At 45.4% G+C, this 15,213-nt stretch overlaps 1 protein-coding gene across 1 annotated transcript in view; it reads left to right on the top strand.

Moving 5' to 3' along the window:
- The window catches only part of LOC149435897 (L-lactate dehydrogenase A chain), a 31,515-nt gene that overhangs the window by 12,858 nt on the left and 3,444 nt on the right, over positions 1-15,213 (top strand). Inside the window, exons 2-7 of the mRNA XM_089662283.1 lie at positions 3,170-3,303; positions 5,287-5,404; positions 6,746-6,919; positions 9,268-9,441; positions 12,865-12,982; positions 14,664-14,787. Coding sequence (XP_089518409.1) covers positions 3,178-3,303; positions 5,287-5,404; positions 6,746-6,919; positions 9,268-9,441; positions 12,865-12,982; positions 14,664-14,787 — 834 coding nt within the window. The 5' untranslated portion in view covers positions 3,170-3,177. The remainder of the gene's footprint in view (positions 1-3,169; positions 3,304-5,286; positions 5,405-6,745; positions 6,920-9,267; positions 9,442-12,864; positions 12,983-14,663; positions 14,788-15,213) is intronic.

Genomic DNA, 15,213 nt, shown 5'->3' with positions numbered 1-15,213 from the left:
TTATGTACAGGAAATCTTGAGGCCTGGCTTTCTAAATGCAACCATTAAAGTTTGTGCAGGATGATGGTAGCGGTACAGAGGCAGGCTTTAATATTCCCTCTTTACCTATTGCAAGAAGGACTGTCCGTGTTGCCTACAGCAGCCAATTGTAGGCTTTTCTGTCTCAGTCCTTTTATTCATCACTGTGAAAGAAAATGATCTGCAATTAAACTGAGGCCTTGTCTATAACAGCATCTGACGGGAACGTTTTTAGGATTGCCCCTGGCAACGCAGTTAGATTCCTTATCAGGCAACCTGCACTGAATGATAGAAGTGAGTTGGGTACAGGGGCGGACTGACCATTTGAACACTCGGGCACTGCCCGGGGACCCCATGAGATGCCCCTGGTACCTTTCATTGGCTTTCTCATAGGCTTTTTTGGGTGTGGGTGAGGACACGGGGGCCCCATGATCCCCTATTGCCTGGGGGCCCCATCAGTTGTCAGTCCGCCCCTGGTTGCGTATGCATCTATACATGTGGGCCTGAGCAAAGAATGAGCCCACCTAGGGAATCGTGCAAACTGCGGCTTTCAAATGCCTGTTTAGCGGCAAAAAAAAAAAGTCTCATGCCTGTAAAATGTCCCTCTGTTTCCCTATGTGTCCATGCATACTTAGGCATTTAGAGGCAGGGGCATTTATGGGCAGAATGCACCAAATGTGCGTTCGGGAGAAAAGCTTTTGGCCACAAAGAAAGCCTGGTGCGTGTAAACGTGTCTAAATGCACCTAAGCGCTAGACATGTTTACCGCTTGAGCGTTTTGTTTTTTTTCTTCATTTCAGTGGCCAGAATAAATTAATATTCTGGCCAAAGAAATAAAGAAATGTCCAAGCGCTTGATGCGCTTAAGTCCTCATGCACACTGGACATTTTTACAGACTTTTTTTTTTTCTTCTACAGCCAGTAAACCCCCCAGCATGTTATCCTATGTATCCGTGCGCACATTGACTGTAATCAAAGTTTTTTGGCTGGAGGAGTGGGTTTCTAGAGGAGTTTTTTAGCTGTAAAAACACACTAACGCTGAAAAACGGTGCAAATCGCAGTAAAATGCCGCAAACCGGCATTTTTGGACTTTTTTGGAGCCGTGGTAAAACGCCGCTAAACGCTAATGCAAGACCTCTAAAAAAAAAAAGCTGAAAAACTCATGTTTTTAACGTGACTTTACACAGTGACTTAGCGCCCCGTGTGCATGGAGACTAAATGCGTTTGCAAAAATGTAATTTAGGCGTGTTCTATTCTCCTGGCAAGAGAAAAGTGTTTACAAAAGCCCCAGTGTGCATGAAGCCCTAATGCAGGCCATAGACGGGTCGAAAACCGGCCATTTATTTAAAAAAAAAAAAAAATCGGTCGTTCAATCAGCCGACATTACCACCAATGGTAAAAAAATCGGCCAATTTTCGTCCCGTCTACGGCCGGCATTTTTACTTCTGTCCCTTGCAGAGAGCTCCACTATTATATTTTACATGAATAAAGTCTTGCGGTTGCAACAATGTATCCATTTGTATCCATTTCGGATACAGATGTTTTTATTCGGATACAAATGGATACATTGTTGCAACCGCAAGACTTTTCATACAAAATATAATCGCGGACTGGAATTCTTATTCTTTTTCTGCTTCTTTCTGCTTCTTTTTCTTCTTCTTGCAGGTCACGGCTCATGCGCAGATTTTTTATCGGTAAAACGATCGGCCGATTTGCCCATCATTGCTGTGAAAATCGGCATATTTTAAAATCGGCCGTGAATTTTCCAATTTTACCGATAAAAAAAAAAATGTGGCAAAACCCCGAAAAACAGCTGACAAATTAACCCACTAATGGTGCGAAAATTGGCCGTTTTTTTTTTTTTTTTCGGACGAAAATTCTGCTCATTTTCGACCCGTCTATGGCCTGCATAAGTATAACATAGGGGGATGCAGAAGCTGCAACTTTCCATGGGCCTTGAGGCCTGGTTCACACTGATGCAGTGCGGAATTCTCAGTGTTTTCAGTGTGAATTCCGCACCGCATCAGAATCGCACCCCGTTCATGCGATCCGCTGCGGGTGTGTATGTTGAGCAAACATCCCAAAAGCGGTCCGCAAAATGCGGTGCGATGTGCAGAATCAGATCGCATAGGTGTGAATACCCATGTGATCTGATTGTAGTGCGGACCCAAAAGAGGGCCCTGCATGTTTTTGGTGCGGGTGCGGTGCAAATAGAGCCATACAACATGTATGGATCCGATCGCACCGCACACAAATCGCATGTGATTTGCACAGGAATGCGGTGCGGTTCCTGTGTGAGTCACATGCGATATACCGCATTTATGTGAACCCAGGCTAAAGGTCAGGGGGGCCCGTCTAAAGCCCCGTATACACTATAAGAAAATGGGACGAACGATTGTCCGGTTATCATCGATTGTACACTGCTGGTCGAAAGCCATGTGCTTTTATGCATGAGAATATTGTACGATATAAAGGCATTGCGTACGAACGTCGTAGCGTAGCTGTGGAAATTATGTAATGTACGTGTGACCCTGTAGCCACGCTTTTCGGTGCCATATTTGTTTTCCCTCAGCGACTAATTTTCGGAATAGTCATGGATACCGTATCCGAACTGTTTGATGACATTAATGGTTGTAATGTTACGAATATTCCGTGGTGTTTATTTTCTTCAGGTTCTTCCGGGTCATACGCAGCTTCCAATTATGCGCTGTCTTTCGTATCCAATTCTTCTCGTACGAAAACTGTACACATTAAATGAAAATCGTTCGTTCTGTTCCCAAACGACAAAAATTTTGATGTTTGCACTATCGTTAATTTTCGTTTGTAAGATCGGAATCGGCTGTCGAAAATGATGTACACACCGTCAGAAAATTGCACAATTGCTCGTCAGACGAATACGTTCAACCGAACGTTTTGGCAATCAAAAACTTTATTATAAATCTATAAAATGATTATAAATCTAATAATTCTGCTCTGCAATATAGGTTGCTTAGGTGATGAGGGTCACAGGACATCTCCCAGGGTTGTCTGGTTCTTGCACACGTTTTGCAGCCAAGTCCAGCTTTTATTTATTATTACAGCGAATGTGGGTTAATGTGCAACGCCGTGCGCCCTTTACCCCGGCACTGAGATTCCACTGTGTTTATTTCATAGACAGCAAGATGGCCGGCACAAAGGAGAAACTGATCCACAATCTGCTGAGCGACCCTCCCTCCTCCCACAGTAAGGTCACCATCGTTGGCGTGGGCGCTGTGGGCATGGCTTGTGCCATCAGCGTCCTGCAGAAGGTGAGTTTGACTATTTTTTCATAAGTGGACTACCTGATCATTTTTTAACCCAATTAAAGTGACTTTGCCATCCATTTTATACAAGATGCCTGCTGTTATTTAAAAAAAAAAAAAAATCTCTGTGCACCTCTCTGAAACTAGTTTCACTTTCTTACTATTTTACCCATCCACCGTTTCCCTGTCGTTACTGGCCACTGAGGCACTGCCACAGTACAGATGGCGGCCAAATTGGCAGGGCTTTGTGCCAAAGTCAGGAGATTTACATTACATCCTAAATTATTATTATTATTCAGGATTTATATAGCGCCAACAGTTTGCTCAGCGCTTTACAATATAAAGGGAGACAATACAGTAACAATACAATACACGAGGGGTTTGAGGGCCCTGCTCCTTGGAGCTTACAATCTTTATTATTATACAGGATTTATATAGTGCCAACAGTTTGCTCAGTTCTTTACAATATAAAGGGAGACAATACAGGAACAATACAGTTCAATACAAGAGGGTTGGGAAGGCCCTGATCCATGGAGCTTACAATCTAAGAGGGAGGGGCTGGTGGTACAAAATGTAATAACTGTGGGGGATGGACTGGTAGGAGGAATAGAAGATTCTGTTATTAGCTGAGGGCAGGATAGGCTTCCCTGAAAAGATAGGTTTTCAGAGATCGCTTAAAAGTGGTCAGAGTAGGCGATAGTCTGATAGATTGGGGTAGAGAGTTCCAGAGGATGGGGTAGGCTCTGGAGAAGTTCTGGAGACGAGCATGGGAGGAGGAGACAAGGGAGCTAGAGAGTAGGAGGTTGTGGGAGGAGCAGAGAGTACGGTTTGGGTGATATTTGGAGACAAAAATGGTGATGTAATTTGGAGCAGAGTTATAAATGGTTTTATATGTTATTAATGCTTTGAATGTTATTCATTGAGCAATGGGAAGCCAGTGGAGGGATTGGAAGGGGGGTGGAGGACACTGAGTGGAGGCCAGTGGAGGGATTGGCAGAGAGGGATGGAGGACACTGAGTGGAGGCCAGTGGAGGGATTGGCAGAGGGGGATGGAGGACACTGAGTGGAGGCCAGTGGAGGGATTGGCAGAGAGGGATGGAGGACACTGAGTGGAGGCCAGTGGCGGGATTGGCAGAGAGGGGTGGAGGACACTGAGTGGAGGCCAGTGGAGGGATTGGCAGAGAGGGGTGGAGGACACTGAGTGGAGGTCAGTGGAGGGATTGGCAGAGAGGGATGGAGGACACTGAGTGGAGGTCAGTGGAGGGATTGTCAGAGAGGGGTGGCAGATACAGAACGGTTAGTAAGGTGGATGAGTCTGGCAGCAGCATTCATGATAGACTGAAGAGGAGATAGCCTGCGATGAGGTCGGCCAGTGAGGAGGGAGTTACAATAGTCAAGGCGAGAGATAACCAGGGAGGGAATAAGTTGCTTAGTAGTTTCTGAGGTTAAGAACGGGCGTATCTTGGAGATGTTGCGGAGGCGAAGTCTTCACTAAAGTGAAACTAGGTTCCCAGGGGCACAGAGAGGAGGATCCCCTTTAAACAAGAGAAAACCATGTATACCTACATTTAAGGTTTCCTGTTTTTATCAAATTCTGTCTCTTTTCTGCTCCCAGCCACTGTAGCTGAGCTACATCTAGTACCTGCTGCCCTGCCACACGCTGTATTTCCTGTTGCCAGCTCATACATCACTATAGGACATAAGAGCTGGTGGAAGGAACCACTGTCTGTGGCAGGGGGGGCAATTATTTGACAAACCTAGAAGTATGGAATACCTGCAGTGGGTCACTTTAGACCTGTCCATTTTTCTCCCGATTCCCTTTTTCCTTGAGATTAATGGAAGCACATCAAAACGCACCTCAACGTGAGCCATGATGCACATTCATTTCCGTTCATTTCAATTGAAAACTCATCAAGCAAAAAGGCAAGTCCAGTGTCCATCTGCTGCTATTGAACGCCATCCATGTGGTTTATCCTCTTCATTTTGCAGGAGATGGCTGACGAACTTGCTCTGGTTGATGTGATGGAAGACAAACTGAAGGGTGAAATGATGGATCTGCAGCACGGCAGCCTTTTCTTGAAGACCCCAAAGATTGTCTCCAGCAAAGGTGTGTTCGTTTCTATTAAACCTCCAGCTCCTTGGGTCTCATGTACACGAGCAGCTCCTAAGCTCATTTTCCCACGGCTGGGGGTCAGGGTGGGCTCGTGTACATGGAGCCTTAGAAACGCCGTGCCCCTACTGTCATTGGTGTCAGTTCACAGAAGAATAGTGCATGTGATATTTTCTGTATCATTTAATATGTAAACCAGGAGTGCTCAATCTTTTTGGAGAGCGAGGGTCACTTGAGTGGTTTGGTAACTGGTCGGGGGGCCACAATGAAATGAAATTGTTCAGAAGTTTTAATTTTTTTTCAATAGCATAGTGAACATTTTCTTCCTACAGCTGCTGAATGCCAGAAGGAGGGAGAGGAGGAGAAGCTGGCTTTCAATGGTTGCAGGAGGAAAATGGAGAGGATAGCCCCTCCTGTCCAAATGCAAAACAGAATGTGACAGGGAGGCCGCACGGGCCCCCTGGAGCATGGAACGGGGTCACCCTTGCAACCCCTGATGTTACACCAGTGTGTGATAAAAACGCGTCTCAACTATGGGGTGTTACTGTGCCCCAAACTACAAATGTAAATGAGCCCATACAGTTCTGAGCCCCCTATAAGGCTGCTTTCACACTGATCCACTGCGGTTTACCCACTGGTTAGCTGCCCTTTGCCATAGACGTCCATTATATGTTGTAGGTATGGGGCACTTTCTGAAAGCACACCAAACCTGCAGGATTTAATAGAAGTGCGCTTTCCTGGTTTGAGGTCGAGGGACACATCAGAGGGCTCTGAGAGCCACACGTGGCCCACGGGCCACAGGTTGAGCACCCCTAATTTAAACAATCAGAATTTTTTTATAGTTTAATTTTACTAAAGATTTACTAAAGGCCATAATGAATTTACTGTTTGTTACATTATAGATACATAAAGCATTTCTTTTGTAAAAGTCAATTTGTAAAGATTTTAGTATACATTTTTTGATCCTAAATTCCTTACTGATATGGGCAGTCTACCCCCCAATATTTGATTGTATAATTTGGCCATAGTTCACTTTAAGCACTCTTGATCAGGGCAGGTGTGCTCTGCAGTGTGACGTGAGCTGCATCTGAGTTACAGGTGGTGACGGCTCAAAGCTGATCTATACAACTTCCATATGAAAGAGGAAATGTCATCTCGTGTGAAAAAACAATTTTTATACCAATTAGGGATTTTCTTGTGTAAAATGAATATTTTGATGAGATAAAGGTACGATAATGCGTTGGGTCACTTATGTGGCTTTGTATTCATGTAGTGGTGTAATACATGAACGTAGAAGTGTCTATACAAAGCTAATTGAATATTTCATCTTTGTTCCAGATTACAGTGTTACAGCCAACTCCAAGCTGGTGGTGATCACAGCCGGCGCTCGTCAGCAGGAAGGAGAGAGCCGCCTGAATCTGGTCCAACGCAACGTCAACATCTTCAAATTTATCATTCCCAATATTGTAAAATACAGTCCAAACGCCATACTGCTCGTCGTCTCCAACCCTGGTGAGTCGTTGCTTGTGCCGCCACTAACCAGAAAGGGCTGCAAACAATAATTGGTTTCAGGTGAAGTGGAAAAGGGTCAAAGCTGTCTCTAGGTTCTGCTTGCTTCCTGTCCGGGTGACTACACAGTAACCAATTCTAATCAGGGCCCTGCCACACATGAGGCTAATTGAGGTGGTCGCCTTTTGCATACTTGATATTCTGTCCTTGGTGCATGTTCAGCCCTGTGTATCTTTAGCCCTCAAGCTGCACTTTGTCATTGGTTGGTATGGTGCAGGCAGCAGCCTGTGCGGCCCAGTGACTTGCGTCCTAACAAGCAATGATCCTGTATGGCCTGAGCTGCCAGTGTCCTAGCAACCAATGATTCTGTGTGGCTCAGGCTGCCAGTGTCCTAGCATCCAATGATTCTGTGTGGGTCAGGCTGCCAGTGTCCTAGCAACCAATGATTCTGTGTGGCTCAGGCTGCCAGTGTCCTAGCAACCAATGATTCTGTGTGGCCCGGGCTGCCAGTGTCCTAGCAACCAATGATTGTGTGGCCCGGGCTGCCAGTGTCCTAGCAACCAATGATTATGTGTGGCCCGGGCTGCCAGTGTCCTAGCAACTAACAGCATCTGCCTTCTGCATAGCCCTGGTTCTCAACCTTGCTGGCTCTGTCAAGAAGTACGTTTTGGCTGGTGTTGGTCTTTTAAGTAATAATGAGTGATAGAATCAAAAGCCGCACTTTGGCACTGGTTGGTATGCATCCTGTGCGGCCTAGTGACTTGCATCCTAACAAGCAATGATCCTGTATGGCCTGAGCTGCCAGTGTCCTAGTAGCCAATGATTCTGTGTGGCCCAGGCTGCAAGGGTCCTAGCAACCAATGATTCTGTGTGGCCCAGGCTGCAAGGGTCCTAGCAACCAATGATTCTGTGTGGCCCAGGCTGCAAGGGTCCTAGCAACCAATGATTCTGTGTGGCCCAGGCTGCAAGGGTCCTAGCAGCCAATGATTCTGTGTGGCCCAGGCTGCAAGGGTCCTAGCAACCAATGATTCTGTGTGGCCCAGGCTGCCAGTGTCCTAGCAACCAATGATTCTGCGTGGCCCAGGCTGCCAGTGTCCTAGCAACCAATGATTCTGCGTGGCCCAGGCTGCCAGTGTCCTAGCAACCAATGAGTCTGTGTGGCCCAGGCTGCCAGTGTCCTAGCAACCAATGAGTCTGTGCAGCCCAGGCTGCCTGTGTCCTAGCAACCAATGATTCTGTGTGGCCCAGGCTGCCAGTGTCCTAGCAACCAATGATTCTGTGTGGCTCAGGCTGCCAGTGTCCTAGCAACCAATGATTCTATGTGGCCCAGGCTGCCAGTGTCCTAGCAACCAGTGATCCTGTATGACCTGAGCTGCCAGTGTCCTAGCAACCAATGATTCTGTGTGGCCCAGGCTGCCAGTGTCCTAGCAACCAATGATTCTGTGCGGCCCTGGCTGCCAGTGTCCTAGCAACCAATGATTCTGTGAGGCCCAGGCTGCCAGTGTCCTAGCAACTAACAGCATCTGCCTTCTGCATAGCCCTGGTTCTCAACCTTGCTGGCTCTGTCAAAAAGTAAGTTTTGGCTGGTGTTGGTCTTTTAAGTAATAATGAGTGATAGAATCAAAAGCCGCACGTTGTCACTGGTTGGTATGGTGCAGGCAGCAGCCTGTGCAGCCCAGTGATTTGCATCCTAACAAGCAATGATCCTGTATGCCTGAGCTAAAAGTGTCCTAGTAACCAATGATTCTGTGTGGCCAAGGCTGCCAGTGTCCTAGCAACCAATGATTCTGTGTGGCAAAGGCTGCCAGTGTCCTAGCAACCAATGATTCTGTGTGGCCAAGGCTGCCAGTGTCCTAGCAACCAATGATTCTATGTGGCCCAGGCTGCCAGTGTCCTAGCAACTAACAGCATCTGTCTTCTGTATAGCCCTGGTTCTCAACCTTGCTGGCTCTGTCAAAAAGTAAAAGTTTTGGCTGGTGCTGGTCTTTAAGTAATGCGTGATAGAATCAAAAGCTGAATTTTGCTAAACTTAGCAAATGTATTATTATTATTATACAGTGTATTACATAAAAACCACCTTTCACGCCCAATCCTGGCCAAAATGTTATAAAAGTCACACAGTTTTGGCTGCAACACTCACCCCATCTGCTGCACTTTACCCACAGTATGTGAACCCGGTCTAAAACGTATTTATTTCCTCCAAGAACCTCATTCTATTAGTGTGATAGACGTCACAGTAAATCTATGTCTCTTGCACAGTCACAATATTCACAAGGCAACTAATAGATTTTACAAAATGATACAAAGTCAAACGAATATCAGATCCGATTCTTTTTCTTCTTCGTTCCCAGTGGACATCTTGACCTACGTGGCCTGGAAGATCAGCGGCTTCCCCAAAAACCGTGTCATCGGCAGCGGCTGCAATCTGGACTCGGCCCGTTTCCGCTACCTCATGTCAGAGAAACTGGGGATCAATTCGCTGAGCTGTCACGGCTGGGTCATCGGTGAACACGGAGACTCCAGCGGTGAGTGTGGTGGAGAGTATTTTTAGGCAGAGCCTTAAGTAACCCAAGATGTCTTCTAAATTTATCCTCTCGGAAAGGTCACCAGTGTAACCCAAGTAGGTCAGACGCTGCGGCCTTCACCCTAAAGGGCCGGAAAGGTCACATTACTGTAAAACAGTTGCTGCGCTGAATGTCAGACTTCATGAACCAGCTGAATCATAAATCCGGCTTCCATGGAACACATTCAGAGTATTGAATATTTTTATTTATTACAGGTACTTGTATAACCATCAACTTATGCAGCGCATTACATACACACATATTTTTATATATATATATATATATTTTATATATATTAAAAAAAAATAAAAATAAAATATATATATATATATATATATATATATAAAAAATCACGTCAGTCCCTAACCCTCAAGGGGCGTACAATCTAAGGTCCCTAACTCACATTCATACATACACATACTAGGGATAATTTAGGCAGGATACAATTAATCTACCAGCATGTCTTTGGAGTGTGGGAGGAAACTGGAGTACCCGGAGGAAACCCACGCAGGCACAGGGAGAACATGCAAACTCCAGGCAGGTGGTGCCGTGGTTGGGATTTGAACCAAGGACCCCAATACTGCCAGGGGGAAGTGCTAACCACTTAGCCACTGTGCTAAACTCACGGCAGGAAGGTGTCAGTCGTTGGCGCGGCACTTACAAATAATCCCCAGAATGAGGCATGATTATTGTCAATACAAAATTAACAATTTTAACAACTAACCGCTTCCCATCCACCCTATAGCAGAAGTACTGCTACAGGGTGGCATGGGTGCGCAATATTCGCATGTATATATATATGATTTTGCAGGCTCAGTTGGAGGGAGTGCCCGTGTGGTCCTACCCGCGTCGCCATTTGCGGCCTCGGCTGTCAATCACCGGGTCCTGGCCATTGATTACCCGCCGGTGCCCGGTGATTGCCAAGCATCTCCAATGGGGAAGGTGGGGGGAGAACTGTTTGTAAACAGTACAGTTCTCTCCCCTGTCAGCTCCTGCACACTGCTTTGCATGGCTCTGCATAGAACAGTCATACAAAGCAGTGTGCTTACAGTAAAGCACACAGTTAACCCTTTGATCGCCCCAGATGTTAACCCCTTCCTGCCCAGTGCCCTTAGTACAGTATCGGTGCTTTTTATTAGCACTGACCACTGTTTTGGTGTCGCTGGGGATGTCAGTGACACCAAGTCAGTCCCCCCCCCCCCCAGTGTCAGAATGTCCATTACTAGTACTAGCCAGGCGGAAGTGCTAACTATTTAGCCATTGTGCTGCCCATGAATACGTCCATTTAAAGAGCAATGATGATGTCGCAGCCAATCATATTTCATGTTAGATTGTTGTCATTTGCTGCAACACATTGAGTCAAGCTGGTTGTAAATACAGGCGCTTGCACTCAGAGGGGATTCGAGTGTTTTTCACGGGTGGATGTTTAGTTCAGGTTGGCTTACTTTGCATTGGCCTCGTATTTTACATGCCTTATGTACCATATTTGCATTTTTTTTCCTATACAGAGTTGCAAATCCTTAGACTGGCCTTACACATGTAGATTTCTTTTGTTCAACCTGCAGGCTTGTTGACATGAGCAGCCAAAGGGGCGATAAAATCAGGTGGTTGTGCCACGATTTTACACCCCCACAACCACCCACCTAAACTGCACATGTTCAGCATGTAAAGGGCGGTATCTGGCCCTTGGGCTGCAGTTTGCAGGCCGCTGAGATAACTCTAATCTACTCTCTGCAGATTGATTTTTCTAGCAGTGGAAAGTGGCAGTTATATATTAACCTGCATGGTCGGGGTCAGTTACCGTAGATCAGAAGTCCGTACTCCACTGGCTGCCATCCAAGGCTTCTTATGTAATATTATTGTGGTATTATGAGTGTTTGCAGAGCTGTGGCTTTGGATCAGTGGAGTTTGCACAGTAATCATACGGTGATAGTTAGGCTCCATTCACACTCGTGCGATTTTCATTGCGGCTTTACAGCGCGACTTTGGATGAGTCCGATTTTGGCTTTGACCAATGATGATTGTTTGTGCTCTACAAAGTTGCACACAAGTCGCATGTATATCATTCAGGTGCGACTTTGGAGGGTTTACATTGAAGTCTATGGCCCTCAAACCGTATGAAAGTCGGACGAAAGTAATGCAGGAACTACTTTGAAGTCACACAGATATGAATGGTTATCATTGGGAAACCTGGGGATGCAACTTGTCATGCAACTTTAGAGAATGCAGGGTCCAGGGATAGCGGATATAGTGAATGCAGGGTCCGGTGAGAGTGAATATAGTGAATGCAAGGTCCAGGGAGACCAGATATAGTGAATGTGGGGTTCGGGGAGAGCGGATATAGTGAATGCGGGGTCCGGGGAGAGCGGATATAGTGAATGCAGGGTCCTGGGAGACCAGATATAGTGAATGTGGGTTCAGGGGAGAGCGGATATAGTGAATGCAGGGTCCAGGGAGAGCGGATATAGTGAATGCGGGGTCCGGGGAGACCAAATATAGTGAATGCGGGGTCCGGGGAGAGCGGATATAGTGAATGCAGGGTCCTGGGAGAGCGGATATAGTGAATGCGGGGTCCGGGGAGAGCGGATATAGTGAATGCGGGGTCCGGGGAGACCAGATATAGTGAATGCGGGGTCCGGGGAGAGCGGATATAGTGAATGCAGGGTCCGGGGAGAGCGGATACAGTGAATGCGGGGTCCGGGGAGACCGGATATAGTGAATGCAGGGATCCAGGATTTAGGAACACTTTAGCCCCTTCCCTCAGCCTTGACCTTAAATAGGGTCTGTATGCCCGGGTAGAGGGAAGGATCGGCATTCATGTGACCACTAAGATAGGCTGTCACAGTGGTCACATGATCAGGAGCTGGTCCCGCCTAATTATCGATCATTAGTGGGGACCGAGATTTGTACTTGACAGCTGGGAGCTCACATTGAGAACGCTCTCAGCACAGACATATCAGCCACCCAGGGACTCGTATGTTCCACGTATGGGTGCAATATGTGTTACATGCAGGGGTGGACTGACAACTCATGGGGCCCCCGGGCAATAGGGGATCATGGGGCCTCTGTGTCCTTGCCCAAACTCAAAAAAAGCCTATGAAAAAGGTACCAGGGGCATCTCATGGGGCCCTCTACTGACCCCGGGCTCCCAGGCAGTGCCCGAGTTTCCAAATGGTCAGTCCGCCCCTGGTTACATGGGTAGCAACAGGTCAACTATGGCAAAGAAAAAACAAGTCTCTTGCCCTGTCAGCCAGTGCTGTGCTGGAGGAGTATGAAATCATAATAGTGGCCGGACAGAATTACAAATCTTTTGGCATATAGGACAGTTTACATATACAGTGTGATTTCCTGATCATAACTCTGGTGATCCTCGCCCTTCCACAGTTCCTGTATGGAGTGGAGTGAACGTGGCCGGCGTGTCTCTGAAGACTCTCAACCCAGACATGGGCTCTGACTCCGACAAGGAGAACTGGAAGGAAGTTCACAAACAAGTGGTGGACAGGTAAGAGGGTAATCATTTCACATGGAAGATCAGATTGGCGGCACATCCCACACCTTGAACGGCATGGCTGGGTGCAGTGGTTTCTCCCACTGGTCGTTCTGTCACAGAGGAACACAGTACTGATGTACCACAACTATAGTGCTTGATCCTTTTGGATTAGGATACATTCTGCTTACTGGGTGAGATTTGCTGATTCTCATATTTTACTATATGGCACTATGGGCTCAATTCAATAAAGGAGACCCACATGGAAGAAAAATATTTGAAATATATTTAAAAAATATTTTTTCCCAAATATATTTCCATGTATTTTAAATGCTAAATTTTTGACCATATTCAATATGTTTCAAAATATATTTCAATTAAAAAAAAAAATAATATACTGCAGGTTGAAATGCATTTTTATTACAAAGTATATTAAAAATATTCTTAAAAATACATTTCAAATATACTGTATGTCTTTAAAATTACAAATCTACATTTTTGGAATGCATTTACAAATATATGTGAAAATGACTTTATACGTTAAAAAAAAAATCTGAAGAATATATTTAAAAAACATATATCTTTAAAAATATATATTTAATAAATTATTCAGACTTTTTTCAATACATAAAAAAGTCATTTTAACATATTTGTAAATGCATTCCAAAAATGTAGATTTGTATTTTTAAAGACCTACAGTATATTTGAAATGTATTTTTAAGAATATATTTTTCATGTATTTTGTAATAAAAATGCATTTCAACATGCAGTATATATATGTGTGTGTATATGTATGTATGTATGTGTGTGTATCAGGGGCGGACTGACCATTTGGAAACTCGGGCACTGCCCGAGGGCCCGGGGTCAGTAGGGGGCCACATAAGATGCCCCTGGTACCTTTTTCATAGGCTTTTTTGAGTTGGGCAAGGACACAAGGGCCCCATGATCCTCTATTGCCCGGGGGCCCCATGAGTTGTCAGTCCGCCCCTGGTGTGTATATGTGTGTGTATATGTATGTATGTGTGTGTGTATACATACATACATACCTTTAAAAATATTTTTAATACACTTTGTAATAAAAACGCATTTCAACCTGTAGTGTGTGTATGTGTATATATAATTTTTTTTTTTAAATTGAAATATATTTTGAAACATATTGCATACAGCCAAAATTGTAGCATTTCAAATATATGGCAATATATTTAGAAATAATATTTTTCAAATATATATTTTCTTTCATATGGGGATTGCATGCGATATTTGGATCATGTATCCAAATATGGCATGCGATACTCAAAAGCTCAATTCACTATAGGATGATGTGATATTTACCAAAAAATATAAGAAACGCTCAGTAAATACCATATAACCCTACTTAAAAGTGAATACACTAAAATTAAAATGTAACCCAAACCATTCAGTAAATATGTTGTGGTCTATCCGCCTGTTCTTTAATGAATACCGCTGGTTGTTAAGGAGCCAGCACCCGCCAGTGTCATTAACAACCAGGAAATAGCTGGTTGTTAAGGACACAACGGGTGCCGGCTGCTTAACAACCACGGCTCATCTGCTGTCTGCGGGGGTTTGTAAAGATCTTGAACAAGAGGTCCACTTTGAGAGGGTATGTAGGACATATTCCAGAGTTGGGACAGTATCTTTGACGGGAATCTTTTGTCTGCTTTTTTTTCGGTTGCAGTGCCTACGAGGTGATTAAGCTGAAGGGTTACACTTCCTGGGCCATCGGCCTCTCGGTGGCGGATCTGGCTGAAACCATGCTGAAGAATCTCAGGCGTGTGCACCCCATTTCCACCATGATCAAGGTAGGTACTTGTATATTGCAGGTTCCTCCCAGGGTCATATCTACTGCATAACACTTACATGCCATCGCGGTAACAAGAGGTGTCACCAACATATACTGCTTACCAGGTTTTTTTTTTCTGGCTCCTTTTAAATCCAACATCGAAGAGGCAGTCATAAGGATTTTGGTAACTGAACTTTCAGTCTGAGTAGAGAAGCCCGTCCCCTGCCAGCTTGCTGTAGAGAAGGGCCCTTGGAAGCAGTGGTCTCTCTGCATAGGCCCCCCTATTGAGTCAGAGCGCCCCAATAGACAGGGAGCATGGAATTGCTGACTACAGAGCTATAGGTCTGACTTAGCAGGGGTCACGCCGCACCACCATGCAGGCACTACCACTTCTTCACAGAAAGCAAGGGTCCTTTGCTTGTGACAGGCTGGCAGGGGACAGGCT

Source organism: Staurois parvus, unplaced genomic scaffold, assembly GCF_062004578.1.
Source record: "Staurois parvus isolate SC_StPar_1 unplaced genomic scaffold, SC_StPar_1.0 ptg001452l, whole genome shotgun sequence".
NCBI lineage: Eukaryota > Metazoa > Chordata > Amphibia > Anura > Ranidae > Staurois > Staurois parvus.
The sequence above is the reverse complement of the archived record's forward strand: the minus strand, read 5'-3'. Positions and strand labels throughout refer to the sequence as shown.